Genomic DNA, 20593 nt, shown 5'->3' with positions numbered 1-20593 from the left:
CTTCAGAGGGCTGGGAGCCGGGAGAGTGACGTCGTCGGCGCAGGGGCGGGGCGGGCGGGGCGGGGCGGGGCGGGCCTGGGAGGCTGCCCGCCCCGCCGCTCCAGCGCCCCGGGCAGAGCCGCCTCACCTTTGCCCTAGTCTCAAACCCGGCCCCTAACTTTGCGCCGTCCCAATTGGCTGCGCGACCGCCCAATGGGCAGGTAGGAGCGGCGAGCTCGCGCGTCTCGCGAGCGTTGCGGTGATTGACGGGTGGCGCTGACGGGTGAGTCCGCGGCTCGCGGCGGTGAGGCAGACTGTTCTGAGGAGACCGGGAGTGGACACCATGTTTCGAGCGGCGGCTCCTCGGCGGCTCCGGCGGGCGGTGAGTCCGGGCGGGGAGGGCCGAGCCCGGTGACGGTCCAGCCTCAGCCTGCCTCCCTTGGACGGTGTCGGCGAAGGCCACCGGCTCGCACAGACCTGATTGGCCGTCGCGCGAGCAGGCCCAGCCCGGCCTGGCCTCGGTCCCAAAGTTCTGGGGCTGCCCTGACTCCTTGCGGGGCCGAGGTCAGAGGGCGGGGCCCAGGGTGACCCCGAAAAGGCCACCTGCGCGCCTGCTGGTCCCCCTGCCTGTCCCCCACACCGGGCCTCGGTGCCGCCAGGTTCTCCACACTTGGGGGGAACAGGCCGCGCTCCCCCAGGGGGAGATGTCGCCGCTGGGATGCTCTTTCTCTGGGAAAGAGCGTGAAGCCTGGAAGCGGACGTTTCTGGGAGAGGGAAACATGTGCACTGGGCCTGTGTGGCCGCGCGAACGCGCTCGCCTGGAGCGCGGGGCGAAGGGCCGCTGGCTGCGGGAGCGCGCCCCGGGCCGCGCCGAGCTCGGGCGGTGCGTCCGGGAGGACAGCTGGCGCCCGCTGCGGGTTGTTCAACGGCGGGGCGACCGTGGGGGCGGTGCGTGTTAGCGGCTTCCCCCGGCGACACGTCCTGAGTTTACCATCTGCGTCGCTAACTGCGTGAGAAAACCGGTAGAAACGTCTTTTATCCCAAGGCAGAGGGACAGCAGTAGCTGGACATCGACTGCAAGTCAAGCAACAAGTCGCACTGTGGTTTCTGCAGGGTTCCTAGTTTACACTTAGGTTGGATGGGAAAGAGATTGCGAAGCCTGAGTCGGAAACTTTGCTGACGTTTTGTCCTTGCTGTGCACCTTGTGTGTGTTTTCCCGTTCACCGCTGGGGTTTTCTCTGGGACATCGCTGGCAGCCTTGCTGGATATCTGTAGGCCCTTGTGTAGTCCTTGTTCCATGAAACATCTTCCCCAGCCTCCCTGCCACCTACCACAAAGTTCAAACCCGCATCCTTCATGGCAGCGTTCAGTCTTTTCCCCCAGGAGATTTATTTCCTCGGAGGATCTAGACACAAGTTGAAGTCGTGGATTTGGGAAAATTCCAGGTATCTGAGCCAGACTTGCAGGAAAGCACTTATCTGTGCAGTAACTGGAAGGTAGTTTTGTGACCAGGTTAGAAGTCTGGCACGAGTGAGATAATTGTGGTGGGACCCTTTAATACTCATTTTGTAGAGCTAGTAGAAAATAGAGTGATTAACTTCAATAATCACTGTTAACACAGTTTGCCAAGATGCATAGGCAGTATTTCCAAATCTTTATGGTGGTTTGCCACAGACTTTGACCTTGATTTATTTTTAAAATTTGAAGTCAAACTAAGTCACGTAGCTGCTCTAAAGTCATTAGGGTTATTTGAGAGATTTCATTTTCAAGTGTATTAATAATTGAAGGATTGAAAAGATTACCTTGAACTGTGAACAAAACAATGTGAATATAGCTAACACTACTATACTACACTTTAAAATGTGTAAGATGGTAAATTTTGTGATGTGTTTTTTTACCACAATTAATGAAAAAAAAGAGATACCTTAAACTGTAAGAATGTAAGTTAAATGACTTGCGTTTGGTTTTTATGTTCCATTTCCAGTTTTCACATATTTGTGCTTGAGAGCAAAATCCTTCACCTTTGGGGGGGGGGGCGGGCTCCTCAATGTCATCTATTAATGAAAGCGGTATTTTACATCTGCAGTAGAGAGCTCGAGAACACACTAAGAGGAAAACAGGCAGCAGGTGTTTGCAGTTAGTTAGCATTCTTGCGGGGCTATTAATCTGAGTCAGTATAATTTTATTTGCATTTGACATTAATTTGTTGACTAATAGGATACCAAAGAAATATCTTATGTGGAGAGTGAAGCAACACTTCTCAAGGTCATTGGAGTGTTCCTGTGTTTATTGCCAGAGAGGAAGGCATATCTGTCATGATTCAGAACCTGGGAAACCAGTATGAAGGAACATGACATTTTTCAGAGTCCATGGTTTAGTGTTGGTGAAGGAGATTGAGCTCTAATTCTCGTGCAAATTTTAATTTCTTTTAAAAGAAAAAAGCCATTTTTGATGTGGTCCTAAAAGATTTATTGCATAAGGTGAATTCGGTAAAATTATGCTGCCTGCCAGTGTGTCTACTAAGAGTCTTGTCTATTTTCAAAGTGAAGTAAATTGACTGTTTTTAATATTATAATCAATGTCATATGACATTACTGATCATGATTAAAAGGTACCATATTACCAAAGAGGTTAAAGTAAGTTACTTAGGTTAAGTACAGAAATGTAATATACACTTTATTATTGCAAAATGTATGTTAAAGTAGGGACAGGTGACTTTCATTGTACATTACATTTTTTAGTAGAACTTGGGAAGATTTTATAGCTTAGTCCTGCTTTTTAGTTTTTGAGTGAAGAAGCAAAAAGACACACACACACACACACACACACACACCCCCTTAACCTTTGTGCCACTTGGTTTTCAAAGATAGTGGGGGACTTGGTTCAAATTATTCTTGGTTTTGAGTGGGTTTGTAAGGGTAAAGTAAGGAGTTAGAGTTCAGCCTTTTTTTTTTCTTTCTTTCTAGCACATGTGGAAGGAACTCCTGAGCCATGTATCATCTTGGTTGCTCCTAAAAGTGCGGTCAAAAACTGTTAAGGTTGAATAAGAGAAGAAGGACCCAAATGTGTTCATTGGACTTAGCTGTGGCGAGGTTTGGGTAACTTTGAAGAGGGTGGATTCGTTGTTGTAGTAGAAATGAAAGTCAGTTTGCTGTGGGTAGAGGAGAACAGGAGGTGAGGCCGCAGAGGTGGAGGGCACTGACCTAATTTTTAAGCAGTTTGTCTGAGAAGGTGAAGGGAGGATGGTGACCCCTTTAACCCACCCCAGCTCCAGGGCTCCTGGTGCGGCAGCTGGGACTGGCAGCGGAGACCTGCCTTTTGATGGCATTCAGCACCCCCACCCTCATTTCTTGGTGCTTCCTGGATATGTGCCTAGGAGCGAGCTCCAGAAAACGTGCACACCCACACTTGCAAGGAGGACAGTTTAAGGTGGCAGCGAGCATTTGTCTTCTTAGGGCATCCACTGTATGTAACGAATTAACTTCTCACCTGTGTGTCTAGAATATTCCTACCTAGCCATGTTTATTTTGGGGACAGTGAGGAAAACAGTCATCTCATTTTCTGTGGCTCAGATGAGTGGCCTTGGAAAATGGCCGACCTAGAGTCTTAAAATTGTTTTCATAGTTCAGTGTACAGAGTAGAGTATTATAAGGATGTTTTTAAAGCAGCAGCAGATTTTTTAAATGGACTATTGTTTTGGAGGAGTTTCGGGTTCACAGCAGAATCGAGCAGAAGGCGTACAGCACCCCCACACCCCCCAGCCTTCCTCACTATCAGGGTCTCCCACCAGATGCTACATCTGTTACAGTAGCTAAACCTGCACGACACATTATCACCCAGAGTCCATAGTTCACATTAGGGGTCACTCTCGGTGTTGTGCCTTCTGTGGGATAAAGACCTGTGTCCATCGTTACAGTATCATGTGCAGTGGCTTCACAGCCCTGCAAACCTCGGAGTTCTGCCTGTGCATCCCCCTCTCCCCCAGCCCCTGGCAACCACTGATCTTTTTTCTCTGTCCATAGCTTTGCCTTGCCAGCCTGTCGCATAGGTGGCACAGTACAGTGTGTAGCCTTTTCAGGCTGCCTTCTTTCACTTACATTTAAGGTTCCTCCAGGTCTTTTCATGGTGATAACTTTTTGTGTGTGTGCTGAATAGTATTTCATTTGCTGAAGTTGAGGTGTGAGTGGCAGATGAGGAATTAGAGAACTGGAGTGGACGGTCAGGTAGTGGGTTTTTAATTTGGGGATTCATTAAATCGGGAGAGCCTTGAACTTGTTTAAATGTTTCCCCGGAAGGAGCACATAGGAGACATTACTGAGAGGAGATAAAATAAAGAAGTTTGAGTAGATTTGAGAGGATGGAATAAGATAAAGAGATCAGATCCTGGGGGAAGGACTTGCAGAGCGAGGGTTCCGGGGTGGAGAGCAGGACGGGGGCAGGTCTTTTCTGTCGGCCTGGGCCTCGGTTTTCATTGTGTAGTAGGAGGTGAGACTGCTGACGTCGGGAACACACTGCTTCCCGGTCCGAGGCACATCAGAAGAGCATATCTGAGGAATGGCGTGGAGAGTGAGTGAGAGTGCCAGCGAGTACAGTTATAGCAACAGGGCCAGGCCATTGTGAGGGCCCCCAGTAAGGTTGGTGATGAAGAATTTATGGTGACAGCAGCCTGCATTTATTAATCTTGATTTAAGCAGCAGTGTTTTGAAGAGATGGAGAGTCCTTTCTCCGTGGTTACCTTATTCAGTATTGCAATAATTATTTTCAAATGTTTAAGAATGTGGCTGCTTTTCTCCATGAAAAAGAGGGCCCCAAAAAATACAGATGCAGTGGGACATAAGATAAAATAACAAAATGACTTTTGTTTAAAAACCTTTTCAGTAATGGACCTGTGCTTTCTGAATCTTTAGGGGTATTCTATACCACTCTTCTCCTTAAAGTAGGATTTTAGGGTTATCGAATTTTTATAGCTGGAAAAGAGGCTGTGGATGTCTTTTTTCTTATTGAAGAGTGATTTTTTTTTTTAAAGCAGAGTATTTGCTAACTGAAATCCTACAGAAACGACCCATATATAAAGCAGTTAAAGTGGTGCTGCTTCGATGGGAGTGGTAATGAAAACACCAAATCTGGAGTCTGATGACCTGGACTTTTAACCTGGCTCTGCTTCCTACCCGTGTAGCTCCAGCTTCATCAGCTGCAAAGTCAGGGTAATGATGGTACCTGCATCATAGAGTTTTTATGAGTTTTAAGTAAGATCGCACACACGCATGCACATGCCACACAGACACGCATACACATGTACGCACACGCCGCACATATACACACATGCATGCACACAGACACGCACGCTTTGTCAATGTCCCCTTGGAAGTTCTAAAGCTGGAGGATGCCTAAGGAGAACTCCCTCATTTATCTGTTGATAGAACTATGATTTACATCAAATATGGGCCTTCTGCCACCAAATCTTGGATTTATTCTCCAAATGTTGATGGAAATCTCATAATTTTTATGGTAAATGATGTGTGAAACGTAATAAAAAAATTGGTGTCTGATATATATTGGTACTAATTTATTATTGGCAATTCTTGTGAAATGTGATTTAAATAATAAATTATGCCATTGGGTCCTAATTACAAAGCTCTTCACGACATAGTGTGCCCTTCTGATTGAAGAAGGGAAGTAACGTATAATTCTACAGCTATTTATTGGAATAAAGCATTGTATTAGAGTCTGGAGATACAAAAATGAGCAGGTATGGTATTTACCTTCTGACAACTTTCATCCCATCCCAGGAATTGTGAATTCTTGTGATTTGCTACAACTTTTCTGGAAAACAGTGTGCATCAGTCAGTATTAAAAACATTGAAAAGTGTACCTACCTCTTGATGCATCTCTTCTACCTGTAGGAATTTGTTAAAAGAAAAGTACCTTAAGATGTGCATAAAGATTTCTAACCTAAACTTTATCTCCCCTAAGAAGGCAAATTTTTATTGTAGAAAATAAAAAGTTATACAAACAGGTACTTGATTTGCAACAACAAATCTCTCAAAAGTCTCATTTTCTCCCCTTCCTTGCTCCCTTTGAATAAACAAGGGAGGAAAAAGGAATGTCCTCCATTGACACTTTGCAGTGATTCTTCCCACAGGCACAGCTGTGCTCTGCCCTTCCTCTCCCCAGCTGGGGAGGCATTTCTACCCCTGGAAGTCTTGCCCTAGGGTCTCTGGCCCCTAGTTCTGGCTCCGGTATTGCGTTCACAGTGGTAGACGGGTTTAGAGGGCTGAGGAGAAAGTGGGTGAAACAGTAGAGGGAGGAAGCCTAGGGGAGAGGGGTCCCTATCGTGTTGAAGGTTGAGCAGAACCTGGCTTAGTTTTCTGTGGAAGCAGAGCAGCTAGACTACAGTCTGGCCAGGTTCCAATCAGAGTGTCTTTCTAGACTACTAGGCACTCTCACAGGTTGAGATGAGTGCAGAGATTTAGCTCTGAGGGTGCTCTTTGCATTATTTATAATAGTATTACATTATTAATAACCCAACTGACTACAGAGACTGGTTAAACTAATACAGCAATTGATATTTACAATGTAGTAAATGAAAAAAAAGTGTTTTGTCGGTTTTGTTGTTAACCAGCATTATGTCCCTGTGCCTGCCTTCCCTTCATTCATACCCTCCTTGTAAATGTCCAGCTCTGGGTCAATTTTATATTATGCTTCTGCACTCCAACTCCAGATCTGAAGATGATTGCTCAATGAAGCCATGCAACCATGCCAGTCAACCATCGCTGCCTCCTTTTCTCATTGCTTTATTGCCGTTTCTTTCCCACAAAGGTAGTTCCGAAATTTGCTTCTTTCCTCATGCCTGTGGCACCCTCTCTCACCTTTTCACATGACAGGAATACTTAAACTTCCTTCCTTTCTCTTGCTTTTCTACTTCATGACCTGCAGCCTCCAACGTTTTGGATCTCTTTGTTAATTGAAAAACTGTTCTGAATGGGTCTTATTTCCCTTGACATTTTTGAGTGCAGGGACTGTTTTTGTTCATTTTTGTGTGCCTGGTGTTTGAAGTCTTTCTAGATGACCTTGAGCTGTTGCCGGTGTCTTGATAGTCTACAGTGGGTATGGGTGGGTAACGTTTGGTTTTAAGGTACTGTCTAGAAGCTTTTTTTTTTCTTTCAATTTGGAAGCATATTTGAACAGTTGAAACCTCAGCAAAATTGCTGTATGTGTTGTTTTAAAGACATTTACATTTTCAGTTATTTTGGCATTGAATGCATTTTGCCTGAAACAATAGAAATCAACTTGAGTAACTGATTTCAGACCCGTTATTTCTGGATGTTCTGTGTTCTTTAGCAGCATTACTGCAAGTGAATGCAATTGGCAATAGTTTGAGTCCTAGATTGATACTCACATGTTCTGTTTAAGGATTTTAAATTTGTATACAATAACTGTTTCTCATCAATCGTAGATTAATGGAAAAAATGTTTTGAAATAATTTTTAAAAAAGTTTTAACAGTAGAACACTAATTTGCATTTTCTGTTCTTATTAGGTATGAATATTAGTAATAGAGTTATAGACATAAGAGCCCAATTTTGCCACTGAGCAAGTATTTCATAAATGCATGTATAGAACTGAATATTGCATACAGTTTTCTTTAAAGCACACATGCTTAACAGTCAGTAAAAAAGAAAAAACTATTTGTATTACAACATTCTTTTCCGTTTTCTCCCTTTTTAGGCCTCCTTGCTACGATTTCAGAGTACCCTGGTGATAGCTGAGCATGCAAACGATACCCTAGCACCCGTTACATTAAATGCTATCACTGCAGCCAAACGTCTGGGAGGTGAAGTGTCCTGCTTAGTGGCTGGGACCAAATGTGACAAGGTGAGAAATTTTTAAGGTCAATCATAGCAAATATAATCTCCATCAAAAGACAGGGAATGATGGCAACAGAGAATTATGGTGAGGACTGTAATCCAAACTGGGCTCTCAGCCTCATTAAATGACCAGTGTCACAATCATCCCTACGTGTGAAAAAGGAACTACGTTTGCTCACTAAGCATTTTATCTTTTGCAATGAGGTGGACTACTTGATTTAGTTCCCCTGGCACCATCGTGGGCCATCAGGTACCAAGTAGAAGGATAATGTTTGAGCCCCTCTGAGGCTAATGACCGGTTCCTTTTCCGTATTGATGAATGTGCCTCCTGATTGCTTTTAATGCCTGTGAGGGGTAAAGCTGGACAACGTGTCATGGGTGTTACTTTTTCATTGTTAGGAGAACTCAAATGGAAGTAGTACTGTGCTTTCCAAACTGTAGCTGGGCACAGAAAGACATTCTTCGTTTTTCTTGTTGAAATAGGACAGTGACAGCTTTGTAAACCAGCCCCCTGGTAGGGTTTGCAGGGTCTGTACCACTGGGCTGCAGCGTTGTTGAAATTGTGCTTCAGTTAAACGTAGGCAGCTTGAGCCACCATTTCCCTCTCACACCACACAGCAGTCACCCAGTGTGTGGTTTAGTTGGGGGCGTGGACCTCCGAGGAAGACGTCTGGAGAGCACAGGCTTCTTTCTAGAGAATCCTATGTAGTTTTTATTAAATGGCATGGATGCAGAGCATGCGATGTAATGAGGTTCGGAATGCCAGTGTTGCTTCTGTTTCTTGCATGAAATTGGTGTCTGGCAGGTGTGGGGTTAAATTACGTGTATTGGAGTCTTATGTAGTTGACACTCGTATGATCTGGCTGTGCTATCTTTTCTGGGTGCCTGCCTTTCAGATGTACAGGTTGTGGGTTTCATTGCTTATTTTGCTTGATTGTGAATAATTATTCTAATATTAGTTGAAAAAATGTTCGAAATGCTATCTTATGTACACTGTTTTGAGAAAAGGCAGAGATCATCTCTTAAGTCACGGTTTTCTTAAAGAAATCTTAAAAAGCCACGAGCGCCCGTGTAAAGAGACTGTTCCTGGCCTGGGCAGGTCGTGGTTCGGGACTGCTGTCTATAAGCAGCGAGTGACTCTTCCCATGGTGCCGGTGAGCAAGGAGGGTTTGGCTAGCACAGCGCAGTCTGCCGGCCAGTGCGTGGTGCGGAGGGGGGCCTTGCGTGCTGCTGCGGCAGTGCACACCGCTGCCACCTTGCCCATCCCGGGGCATGGAAACACGGCCCTTTACATCGCTCCTCAGTGAGTCAGTGTGGTGGTTGCAAGAAGACAGAAGACCGCCCTGTGATTGCCTGTTTCTGCTAAGGCAGAAGCCAGCAGGCTGTAATTGCAGACTTACTAGGTTGGTGCCAAAGTAATTGTGGTTTCAAAGGTTAAAAATAATTGCAAAACCCGCAATTACTTTTGCACCAACCTAATACGAAGGGAATTCTAACTGCATTCTGTATACAGGAAATTTGATCCAAATAGGAAAAAATGAGCAACTAAAATAGAAAATATTTTGTTTCCTCATAGATAAATATATTTAGATAGGCAGGAACTCAGGGGTTCACAGTGACCGTATGTGAAATTTTCTGTCGTGCCCAGGTTCACTGATTTTGACATCAGCAGAAATTATTATTACCAGATAAAATGCTGTGACCTGCTCTTTACCCCTAAGAAACCCTAAGTCTGAAAGGTACTGGCTGTGTGACTGTTGTGAGCGTCAAAGGGATCCTAACGGTTGCCTCATTTTCACCATTTTTAAGATCGTGAATTTGTACTTGCATTGAATGAGAGGTAAAGAGGACAGCTGACAACTACATTTGAATAGAGAGCTTTGTTGATTGTGGTGTATCAATTCGTACTTTTCTTTTTCAAGGCAGGATTTTTGTTTAAGGTCAGTGGGCAGTTAGATCAAGTGGTGTAAGATTTTCTTGGTTAAAGAGTATATTGTTTTATTCCTCAGTGGCCCTTGTGCTGATATGATAGTTTTTACAGTTGGGTGTGAAGATGTCACACCTGCTGACACTTGTAGCGCTGGCTTTGTTTGCACTTTCCGGGGATGGATGATCAGAACCTCTGTCAATCATTCGTAGGTGGCACAAGATCTCTGCGGAGTAGCCGGTGTTGGGAAGGTGCTGGTGGCCCAACATGACGCCTACAAGGGCCTCCTTCCAGGTGAGGCTCCCGGTGGGAGGTGCCCTGTGCGTATGGTTCTCGAGTAGTGTGCGTGGGAATGTCAGGAGCTGGATTCATGAGGTGTGTTTAATCCTCAGAGGAGCTGACGCCACTGGTCCTGGCAACTCAGAAGCAGTTTGGTTACACACACATCTGTGCTGGAGCGTCTGCCTTCGGAAAGGTGAGGAGATGGGGGCGTGTGGGCTCTGATGTCATCCTCGGAAGGGCTGGGGCTCACTGTGCCCAAACTGTGCAGCAGGCTTTGTGTAGGTAGCTCATCCTGACCTGCTGAGTGAGTGTGGTAGTTTCGCTGAATGGTATTCTTTCAAGATTGTATCATTTCTGTTAAAATGCCATCTCCAGCCAGGTTTTCAGATTTTGTCACAGAGACAACTCTGTTCTTTTAAGATTTTGTCATAATTTATTAAAATGCCACTCCGGATTTTCAGATTTTGTCATGCAGAAAACTGTTTTGGCTACTTACAAACATGATTATTTAAAGACATGTTGAAGTATCTCTGTGTGTCCGTAAATGTCATTGGTGTTACTAACCCATCTTTCGAGATGGGTTGTTTGGGTGGCTGGTGCATATTTATAAAGGCCAACTTTTACCTACTTGGGGGATTTGGGAAGGTGTGTGTGGTGAAGACATCTTTGGGCTAAAGATAGCTGTAGTTTGATCATCTGCATTGTGATATGTCTGAAGAAAGAATGTGCTATCAGATGGGTAGTGTCTGGATGAAGTTTTAAAAAAGGGGGAAAGGGAGGGGGAGCCCAAGAGAAGGAATTTGTCCGTGGGTCTTTCTCCTCTCTGGCCGTGAGTGTTATCCCAGCTTTCTTTTCTTTGATCCCCTTCTTCGTAAGCTTCAGTTTTTCATTTTTATTTTTACTTTTAGAGATTCTAAATTAAGCTGTACACAAACAGATTCTATTATAAAGGATGCATACTGAAATGCAGTATGCCGAGCAAGATATCAAAGCCCCCTTTCTTATTCCCAACACCTTCCCTCTTTAAAAGTTACAGGTGTCAACAATTGTTCACTCTTTAGTGCTCTTTCTATGTATTTTCAAGTTATAATACATGTACAGTTTTTTACGGTTTTTTGTTTGTTTTTTTACTTCTAAAATGAGATAATATAACATGGATTGTTTTATGACTAGTGGTTTTTACTTAAGAGTGTGTCTTGAAATATTTGCTCATGTGTCCATCTCTCTTTTTAGGGCTGCATAATATTCCGTATGTAGGCAAGGGGGGACAGTTAGGTTGTTTGTAATAGTTTGCAGTTATAAACTTTGCTGCAAGAAAACATCCCTGTTCATGCATCTGTATATACATGTGCCGGTGTTTATTTAGAACAGAGTTCTGAAAGTGAAATAGCTGGGTCAGAGACTATGTGCTTTTAAAATTTGGACGTATGTTGTTAGATTCCTCTTTTAAAAGGATGCCTCATGCTACACTCCACCACTAGCATATGAGAGTATCTTGCCAACACTGGGTATTGTGTCTTTTAGCATTGCCTCTAATCTGATGGGTGAAAAAAATAGTATCTCTTTAAATTTTGCATTTCCCTAATTGGTAGATCAAACATCTTTTCCTGGTCATTTTTATTTCTAGTCATTTTTATTTCTTATTTGTATTGTCTTGATGTGACTTTTTTCTTTTACATTTGCAATTCTGTTGTAATTGATTTTTAAATATGAGTTTGGGGACTAAGATTCAAGCTTTTTCATCGACCAGCCATGTCGAGTGGCTATAGCAGTGAGCTCCCAATACATCAACCTCTTTACTTACAAAAGGAGTGGTGTTTGTGAATGTCTGTCTGTGGCACAGTGTTGGCTTCTCCACACGAATCACCGCAAGCATGTGGGGCCTCCTGCCAGTCCTCATGCACATTGCTCTCGCTGGTTTTTAAACTCTGGAACAATCACTTTGAATTCCTTAAATTTTTTCTTCTAAGGTTAATAGAATTTCTATGCAGTGACAGAATCCTCAACCATAATGTAAACATATGAGTTTAATGAACAATTGTTCTTTTATCTTAAGTTCTTTTATAAGTTTTTCCATTTTCATATGGGGTTTAGTAACTGTAAGTAAGATGTTACACAGACATGTATGACATTCTTCTTTTTCTAGTTCCTTTATGTGTAAGGTTAGATTGTGTATTTGCGATTTTTCTTGTTTCTTGAGGTAGTCCTGCATAGCTATGAACTTCCCTCTTAGAACTGCTTTTGCTGCATCACATAAATTCAGACTCTTTATTTTCTGTGACATCTTAATGTTTTCTAATTGTGGTTTTATAAACTACAGTACTTTTCACTAGCTCTTCTACCTTGGTTGAAAGAGGATTACTCTGTAATGTAGGTGCCAAACTGAAAAGTAGAAAATCTTTCCTATGGGAAGTGTGACAACAGGAAAATGACTCAGGCTGTTACCCCTTGTTACCATCAGTGTATATGGAACCACTTACTAGATATGGATTACGCACACAAGAGAAATAGAAGACGTAAAACCTCTGCCCTTGGGGTCCTTATATATTCCTTAAATAGTTGAGGGGTATATATGTTCAATATACATTAATTTAAAATGAAATACATGTTATTGCCATTTAAATAGTGTAATTTTATATGCATGTGGAAGGATGAAATAGAAGGTAATCCTGGCGAATTCTTAGAGAACAGAGAGGGTTTGGTGTGGAAAGAGGAGAGGAACTGGAATGCTGTTATAGTGAGAGTTTGCCCACTAGGGGTGGTATCATGTACCGAGTTTAGGAGGTTCAGGGAGTAAGCTCTGTAAACAGCAGTGTAGAATTCAGCTTTACTCTTTGTGTGATAAAAGCAACACTTCACTTTTTTGATTACATTCAGATGATGTCACCATGTAAGAGAATCTGAGTCTGGAGAGTATGGCTACTCAGTCGTCACTAACCGCCTCTGTGTGAGAGCCCTAGGGTCTGAGAAGTTTAGACTGGGAGCACAGGGATTCTCTTCCTCTTATGGTGAGGTGACTGAGACCTGGGGATACCGTGGCTTTCCCAGTGACCCTGCTCGTGAGAGCAAAGTTAGCACGTGTATCCATCCCACAGATGTGATATATGTGCCAGGAAAAACGTGTGTGCTAATTTCTGTTGCTCTTTTTATGCGTACTGTACAGGCTGTGCTTCAGCCTTCTGATGTTATTTTTATGGTTATATAGGATTACTTTATAGGGATGATTTGTAAACCTATCTCCTGTTGGTGGACATTTAGGTTTGTTTTGATTTTTATTTTTAATGCAATGATTTTCTGAAAGGAAAAATACCTGCTTTGAAATCTTTTATATACGTCAAGTAAATATATACAAGTAGATTGTTTTTTAGTATTTGATAATTTTACTACTCTTCTAAACATTTTCTTATCTTAATTCAGTAATCCACAACTCACACTTTCTAAGTGATGCTCATTAAAGCAAATACCATATCTCATAATTCAACATACTGAATTAAGGTGACTTATTAATGTAAAACTCATAAACTCTTAATATAGTTAGAGTAATGGCAGACTTCCTTCATCTCAAAGACAGTCCGAAAAGTTGTGTTTGAAGTTGTAGTGTGTCTAAAGACGTATGTGAAATACCACGTATTTAAATTAAAATTTGTACAGAATATGCAGTTAGAGAATGTTACTGCTGATAGTTTATAGCCCACAGCATGCGCCTATCTAACTTACTGCTTATTTTGCTTTTAGAATCTTTTGCCCAGAATAGCAGCCAAACTTGATGTTGCCCCAATTTCTGACATCATTGGGATCAAGTCACCTGACACGTTTGTGAGAACTATTTATGCAGGTGAGTAGCCAAGGAAAATAATTAATTATTCAACATGTTAAAAGCAGAAGTTAATCTCGAAGACTGTATTTTCTAATAAAAGTCGTAGACTTGCTTTAAATGGACCATCTTAAATGTTTCTGGGAAACATCTTAGTGGTGGAATTGCTGCTCAACCATGACAAGACGTCCTCTCTGATAGTGTTTCCCTCCTGGTCGTTCGGTTCACAGATGAGGTTTGTGCAGTGATCCATAAACAGTGGATTCACTACTCAGTGTATTTTGTAAGTGGCACCTGGAAAAGCAAAACTTTCTATTTAAAAAAAGGATCTTCTTTGCTGCTTCTCTTACATTGTCATCTGCATTAAGATGTTCCTTTCAGTGTCCCTTTGGTGGAGTGACCTTTTGCTAAGCACACTGGTCTCTGTGATTAGATGGTCAATTCTCAAATCAGATCTTTCATCTTTAGTAGTGTTTGAGGGGAAATAATGGGTCATAGTTTAGGACAGTCTTACTGTGGTTGCTAGATCCTTTAAAAATTTTGGCACATCACACGTGTTCTTTGTGCCGTATCATGTTTTCTCTCCCTTCCCTCCGTAAGCATGCAAATAGCGTCATTCTTTCTAAGTTGTTGCAGCTCATACAGTTGTCGCTGATTTTGTTGTTTTTGGAGAAGGAAGCTTTTCCTTGTATTCCTTTGAGGAAGAATGTACCTTATCAGTGGGGCTGTCTATTCCAGTTACTTGCTTCCAGACAGGTCAGCTCGTGTCCTGTTATTTCTAAAGACATCCAAGGTGAGATACCTACTGATTCGTTTCTTTAGTGTTATGGGTCTCTTTCCTACACTCAGGAGAGGTGGAAAGCCACTGTCACACAGTCACTTCTGCCTTGTCTTTGTGAAGTAAGTTCTGAGCCTCACAGGAATACGTCTTTGTTGCCTTTCATGGTTGTTGTTTTAAATTGTGTATTTCAGGAAATGCTATTTGCACCGTGAAGTGTGACGAGAAAGTGAAGGTGTTTTCTGTGCGAGGAACATCTTTTGAAGCTGCAGCTACAAGTGGTGGCAGCGCCAGTTCAGAAACGGGTGAGTGTCTGTCTGGGCTGTGCTTGCTTTTGTGTCTTGTTTCCAGATCACAGGTAGAATGGTGTCAGATGTGGTCCCCAAGGTTGTACAGAAATAGGAAACAATTCACAGTATGCTTTTTTGGTACCACCTTTGGTCCTAGGGCAGTTGCTTGGGTAGATGAAAGGGTCCCAAACATGAATCTGTTACACTGATGCTGAGATTCTTTGCTCTCCTCTTCCTGGTTCCCAGTACGGCACTTGGGAGATTCAGTGCAGTGGAAGAATGTAATAGCAAATGTGCAGACGGCGTCACACTGTAACATAGACAGTATCTTCTTTGAACTGCATAGAGAGAGGGTTATTCCCGTGTGACAGACAGACTCAGCATCAAATGACTCTCAAAAGTCGTACAGCTAACGAGGTGAAGGAGGCTGGAATTTAGTCCCTTCAAGTTTTTCAAAAAATCAAAGAGAATGAAAGGAGGAGCACAGAAAATTCACAGTAACAAACAAACTTAAGTTTCATGGAATTCTTTGTGTGTTTCTCTTAAAAATGATTATTTTAGAACTTCAACTCATAGTCACTGTTTTGTTTTACATATCAATGTGTGTAGCATCAAGTCCCTCTCCAGTGGGGATATCAGAATGGCTTGACCAGAAATTAACAAAAAGTGATCGACCAGAGCTAACTGGTGCCAAAGTGGTGGTATCTGGTGGTAAGTGAGATTTGTAATGTATTAATTTTAAAAGATGATCTAAACTTGAAATACTTCAGTATTATTAATATTTATTTTAGGGAAGCACAGATTTTTTTCTCCCCAAATGTAAGACGTAGGTAAGTTGCAAGTATTATTCCCATTTTACCAATTAGGAAGATGGAATCCTGAGCTTAGTATACAATTTGGGCTTTCCTTTTGCCAGTCTGTGTGGCTGGCAGCAGGGGGGCATGGTACAAATCTCACCTATGTAACTTTGACACTTGGTGTCTTTGTTGTACTGACGTCCTTGTTATTCTGGAGTATGGTTGGCTTCTGAGTCATAAAGAGAATGGGTTGGGATCTCAGGGCCACGCTGTTTGACTCCCACACTCCACACTCACTGCGGAAGACCTCTGGTATTCATGTGGGTGGTTCTCCAGGAGAGACTCTCTGAAAGTTTCTCCATGTTTAGTATCAGAGCTATTAGTACTGCAATAGACTTGCAATAGACTGCATAAGACTTGTATCACGCTCCTTATTTAAAAAGAATACAAACTTTTTATAGTCTGCTGTGATTTTAAAATCTTTCCAAACTAAGCATCCAGCAAAATCATTAAGCTTCCAGACAGCCTTGTATTGCAAGGGGCATTGAGACGACACAATGTAATATTTCAGAAAGATATATCGGACTCCTTTATTCACTGATTTATTGAAGAAATGTTTATGGGTATCTTGTTTTATGCCAGGCCCGTTGCCCAGTGCTGGGCAGACAAAGAGGAAAAAGCAGGGGTTCTTGCTGTTTGGGAGTTTGAAGTCTCATGCAGTGACTTCCATTCAAATAATAAATAACTTGATGCAGTCATTCCGTGGTTTTGCTAAATGCTCTGGGTATAGCAGTGACCAAGCTAGATACGGATCCTGCAGTGGAGGAGTTTCCGCTGTGGTGGGGAAAACTGAGTGTGAAGGCTGTGTGTAGCAGGTGACCTGGCTGGTTAATCACAGTGTGGAGCACGTGTGGGTCCACAAGCTCAGGACAAGCTGAGGGTGTCGTTGGGGAAGGCAGGACAGGCTGTAGAGAGGAGGTGGCGTGCTTAACACAGCAGTTGTGAAATACAACCATCTCTCAGGCATGCAGAGTAGCCGCGTTTTTGGAGAATGGAGTTTGTATTCACTTCATTTGTTTTTTCATCTTTTTTTAATGAGGCCGGGGTTTGAAGAGTGGAGAAAACTTTAAGCTGTTGTATGATTTGGCAGATCAGCTGCATGCTGCAGGTAGGTGTTTTCGTTTGTAAGAAAATGTGCCCTTTCTTTCCATTGGCAATAATTTTTCTTCATTGTTTCATTTCTGTATAAGGTTGCAAATTATTCTGCTTTCTCTGATTTTTTAAGTTTTGTCTCTAAAACAGTTTTTCTTAGTCTTCAGTAAATGGTATGACAGTGAGGAGAGAGTGTCCTCTTTCTTTTTTATTCTTTATGTGACACTGTTACATTTGCCAAATCTTAGTAGTTTTTTCCATTACAAATTAATTTAAAAGTCAGCTTCAGTGCTACTTCAGATCCAGGAATGCCCTTATTTTTCTCTTTATTGGTGGTCTAATATAAATCTCTCATACTAATAGAAATTAACATTATTTTAAAACTGTGGTTAACCATTTATAGGAAAGATAGGACATGTGATTAAAAGTGTATTGATAAAAAAAAAAAAAGTGTATTGATGAGTTCCTGAGCCATACAAAAGAAGGAAATCCTGCCATTTGTGACAACAGGGAGGGACCTAAGGTATCGTGCTGAGTGAAATAAATCAGAGAAAGACAAATCCTGTGTGATCTCATTTATATGTGCAACCTGAAATACAAAACAAATGAACAAACAAAACAGAAACAGACTCATAGACACAGAACAAACTGAGGGTTGCCAGAGGGGAGTGAGGTTAGGCGATCGGGGAGTAGGTGGAGAAGGGTGAGGGGATAAAGGACAGACGTCTCCTTATAAAACAAGTCACGGGACGTAAAGTGCAACACGGGGAGTATGGTCAGTGATAGCGTGGTGACTGTCCGGGGACCGATGGGTACCAGACGTATTGTGGTCGCTCTGTGAGGTATGTAAATGTGGAATCACTGTGCTGTAACCCGAAACTAAGAGACTCTTACGTGTCAACTGTAACTAAAAATAAATTTTAAAAGTGTGTTGATGAGAATGGAATGTTGTTTTATAAAAAATCATAAAATTGAAAATACTTTAGTTTTTATTTATACAACTTTTACGTGAATATATTCTTTTTGCAGAAGTCTCAATTCTGTTCTCCCCCGTTTAAGAGTTTTGTGTATAACTTTCTAGGCTTTTCCTATGCTTTTATATTACCTAATATGTATACTCAGAAACAGAAATGGTTTTGTGTGAATAAAACCGTGATATTGACTTTCTAATCATGGCAGTATTTAACTGAGAAAGCTTATTTCATTCATTTATTCTTTCATTGAATATCAAGTATCTGCCATGTGACAGGCACTGTTTTAGGAACCAGGGAAATACAGAACAAAATAAGAAAGGTCGGTCCTCGCAGAAGCTATGTTTCTATTTGGGTGAGACTAGACTTTGTATTAGTTTCCTGTGGCTATTGGAACAAATGGCCATAAACTTGGTGGCTTAAAACAACAGAAAATCACTGTACAGTAAAGGAGTCCAGAGGTGTATTGAAATCCAGGTGTCATCAGGGCCATGCCCCTCTGGGCGCATCGGTTTTTCCCTCTTCCAGTTGCTTGCAGCTGCCCTGGTATCTTGGGTTTGTGGCGCCATCACCCTGACCTCTGCCTTTCCTCATGTCGCTGCCTCCTCTGTCTGTCTGTCTCACATCTCCTTCTGCGTCCCTCTTAGGAGGATACATGTGGTGACATTTAGGGCCCATCTAGCTTGCCCTTTGAGCACTTTCTCCCAGGATCCTTCACTTTATATCCTGTCTGCCGCCATATAGGTAATACCCACGGGTTCTGCGGATTAGACAGTGAGTACGTTGTTGGAGGGGCCATTTCTGTGCCCACCACAGACACTAAACACAATACATTAGTCAATAGTATTGTATCTTAGAGGGTGGTAAATGCTGTGGAAAATAATAGAACAGGTAAAGGAGGGGGAGGGAGTTACAGTTTTTAAAAAGATGGTCAGAGTAGGCCTTAATGAGAAGGAGACATCTGGACAAGGTTTGGACGGGGTGGGAAAGCCAGCTGTGTTTCTGGGAGAGGGAGCAGTGAAGTGCACAGGCTTGGGCCTGTGCTGGCAAGTCTGCTCTGTGCTGGGCAGCAGGGAGGCCGGTGGTGGGGAAGCACAGAGGAGGAAGGAGGACGAGAGGAGACTGGGTGAGGAGATCAGACCACACGGCATGGAGGCTTTTGTAAGGAGATGGCTTTTCTGTGATTGAAATGTGAACTCCTGAAAGGTTTGCGCAGAAGTCACCCGATCTGACTCTTACTAAAAGGATCGCTCTGGCTACAGCTTTGAGAATAGACTGTAGGGGAAAGTGTAGTTAACAGGGAGGTCAGTCAGCTCTTCAGTCCCTGAGGTGAGAGACGCTCGTGGTTTGGACCAGGTTAGTAGCAGCAGACGTAGAGAGAAAGTCATTTCGGGAGGTAGAACCATTGGGATTTCCTGACAGATTGGACATGGGTTATGAGAGAAAGTTCTGATCTGGCAGCTGGTAGAATGGAGTTGCCATTAGCTGAGATGGGCACGGTCCCAAGTGTGCCGTTTGCCGGAAGAGGTCAGGAGTTCAGTTTGGGGTACCTTAAGTTTTGAGGTGTCTAATAGTCGACATCTAAAGTCGACTGTGGGGTTTGTGGAAGAAGTCTGCGCTAGAGATAGATAGATGTGGGGGAGTCAGTGGCACTTTGATGGTTTTGAAGCCATGAAACTGGGTGAAATCACCAAGGGTAGTGAGTGTAGATGAAAAAGAGGCCCCAGGACTCAGCCCTGGAGGCTGTGAGGTTAAGAAGTGTGGAGAGTGAAGACCTAAAGTGAGTGAGGAGTGAGGCTGGAAGACCAGGACAGAGTTTCTGTTTGGGGTCCAGGGAAGTGTTTCAGTAAGGGAAGGAGTGACCACTGTGTCCAGTGCTGCTAGTAGGTCAAGGGAGGGGGACCGAAAGTGACTACGGGCTTTAGTCACCTGGAGGCGCTTGGTGACTTGGAGCACTGTTAGTGGAGCAGTGGGGCAAAAACCTGATCGGAGGGCGTTTAAAATAGTGGTCCTAGGGAGTGGTGACATGGCTGTATTCACGTGTGATAAGCCATTGAGTAGTGCACTTGTGATGTGTGTGGTTTTCTGAATGTGTGTTACGTTTTAGTAAGAAAGTTTTTTGACAGAGAGAGGCCTGGAATTGGAGACACGGAGTACAGATAACTCTTTAGTGGGATTTTGATATAGGAGAGCCGAGAAATAGAAAGCAGCTAGAGGCGGAATGGGACCAGCAGAGGGTTTTTTAAAACATGGGACAGATAGTAGCAAGCTTCTCTGCTGATGGGAACGCTCCGGTCGAGAGGGAAATTGGCCACACAGGAGAGAGGCTAGTTTCTGCGATGTCTTCAAGTGGACTAGAGGGAATGTGGACACAGCTGCAGCTTGACGTGAGTGTTAGCTGGAGCGTGTGGACGGTCTCTTCTGATTGTTTCAGTTGTTTGAATGAAAAGGGAAGCGAGGTCATAAGCTGGAAGTAAGGATGGATCGGAAGTTTGGAGAGAAATGAAAGATCTGAAATTATCATTTAGGAAAGGGTGAGAGCATGAAGGCCTGTTTATTTAAAGTAAAACACAGTTAACATGGCTGAGTGTTGGGGGTTTGTTCCGGTGATGGTGAATTACAGGAGGACAGGTGTGGACACGGTGGTGTGATAGCTGAGTCGGGGCCCCAGAGATGGAGGTTTCCCATGTGTGTGACGATGTCAGAGGAGGGCAAGGAAACTGATGTCAGATGAAAG

General features: G+C 43.2%; 1 protein-coding gene across 1 annotated transcript in view; it reads left to right on the top strand.

Annotated features, from left to right (window-relative positions):
- Positions 1 to 206: 206 nt before the first annotated feature.
- ETFA (electron transfer flavoprotein subunit alpha) overlaps positions 207 to 20593 on the top strand; it is a 43938-nt gene continuing 23551 nt past the window's right edge. The window contains exons 1-8 of the mRNA XM_019751231.2: positions 207 to 361; positions 7706 to 7852; positions 9985 to 10066; positions 10165 to 10247; positions 13790 to 13889; positions 14841 to 14951; positions 15546 to 15647; positions 16833 to 16901. Of these exons, the coding sequence (XP_019606790.1) occupies positions 323 to 361; positions 7706 to 7852; positions 9985 to 10066; positions 10165 to 10247; positions 13790 to 13889; positions 14841 to 14951; positions 15546 to 15647; positions 16833 to 16901 (733 nt within the window). The 5' untranslated portion in view covers positions 207 to 322. The remainder of the gene's footprint in view (positions 362 to 7705; positions 7853 to 9984; positions 10067 to 10164; positions 10248 to 13789; positions 13890 to 14840; positions 14952 to 15545; positions 15648 to 16832; positions 16902 to 20593) is intronic.

Source organism: Rhinolophus sinicus, linkage group LG13, assembly GCF_036562045.2.
Source record: "Rhinolophus sinicus isolate RSC01 linkage group LG13, ASM3656204v1, whole genome shotgun sequence".
NCBI classification, from domain to species: domain Eukaryota; kingdom Metazoa; phylum Chordata; class Mammalia; order Chiroptera; family Rhinolophidae; genus Rhinolophus; species Rhinolophus sinicus.
The sequence above is the reverse complement of the archived record's forward strand: the minus strand, read 5'-3'. Positions and strand labels throughout refer to the sequence as shown.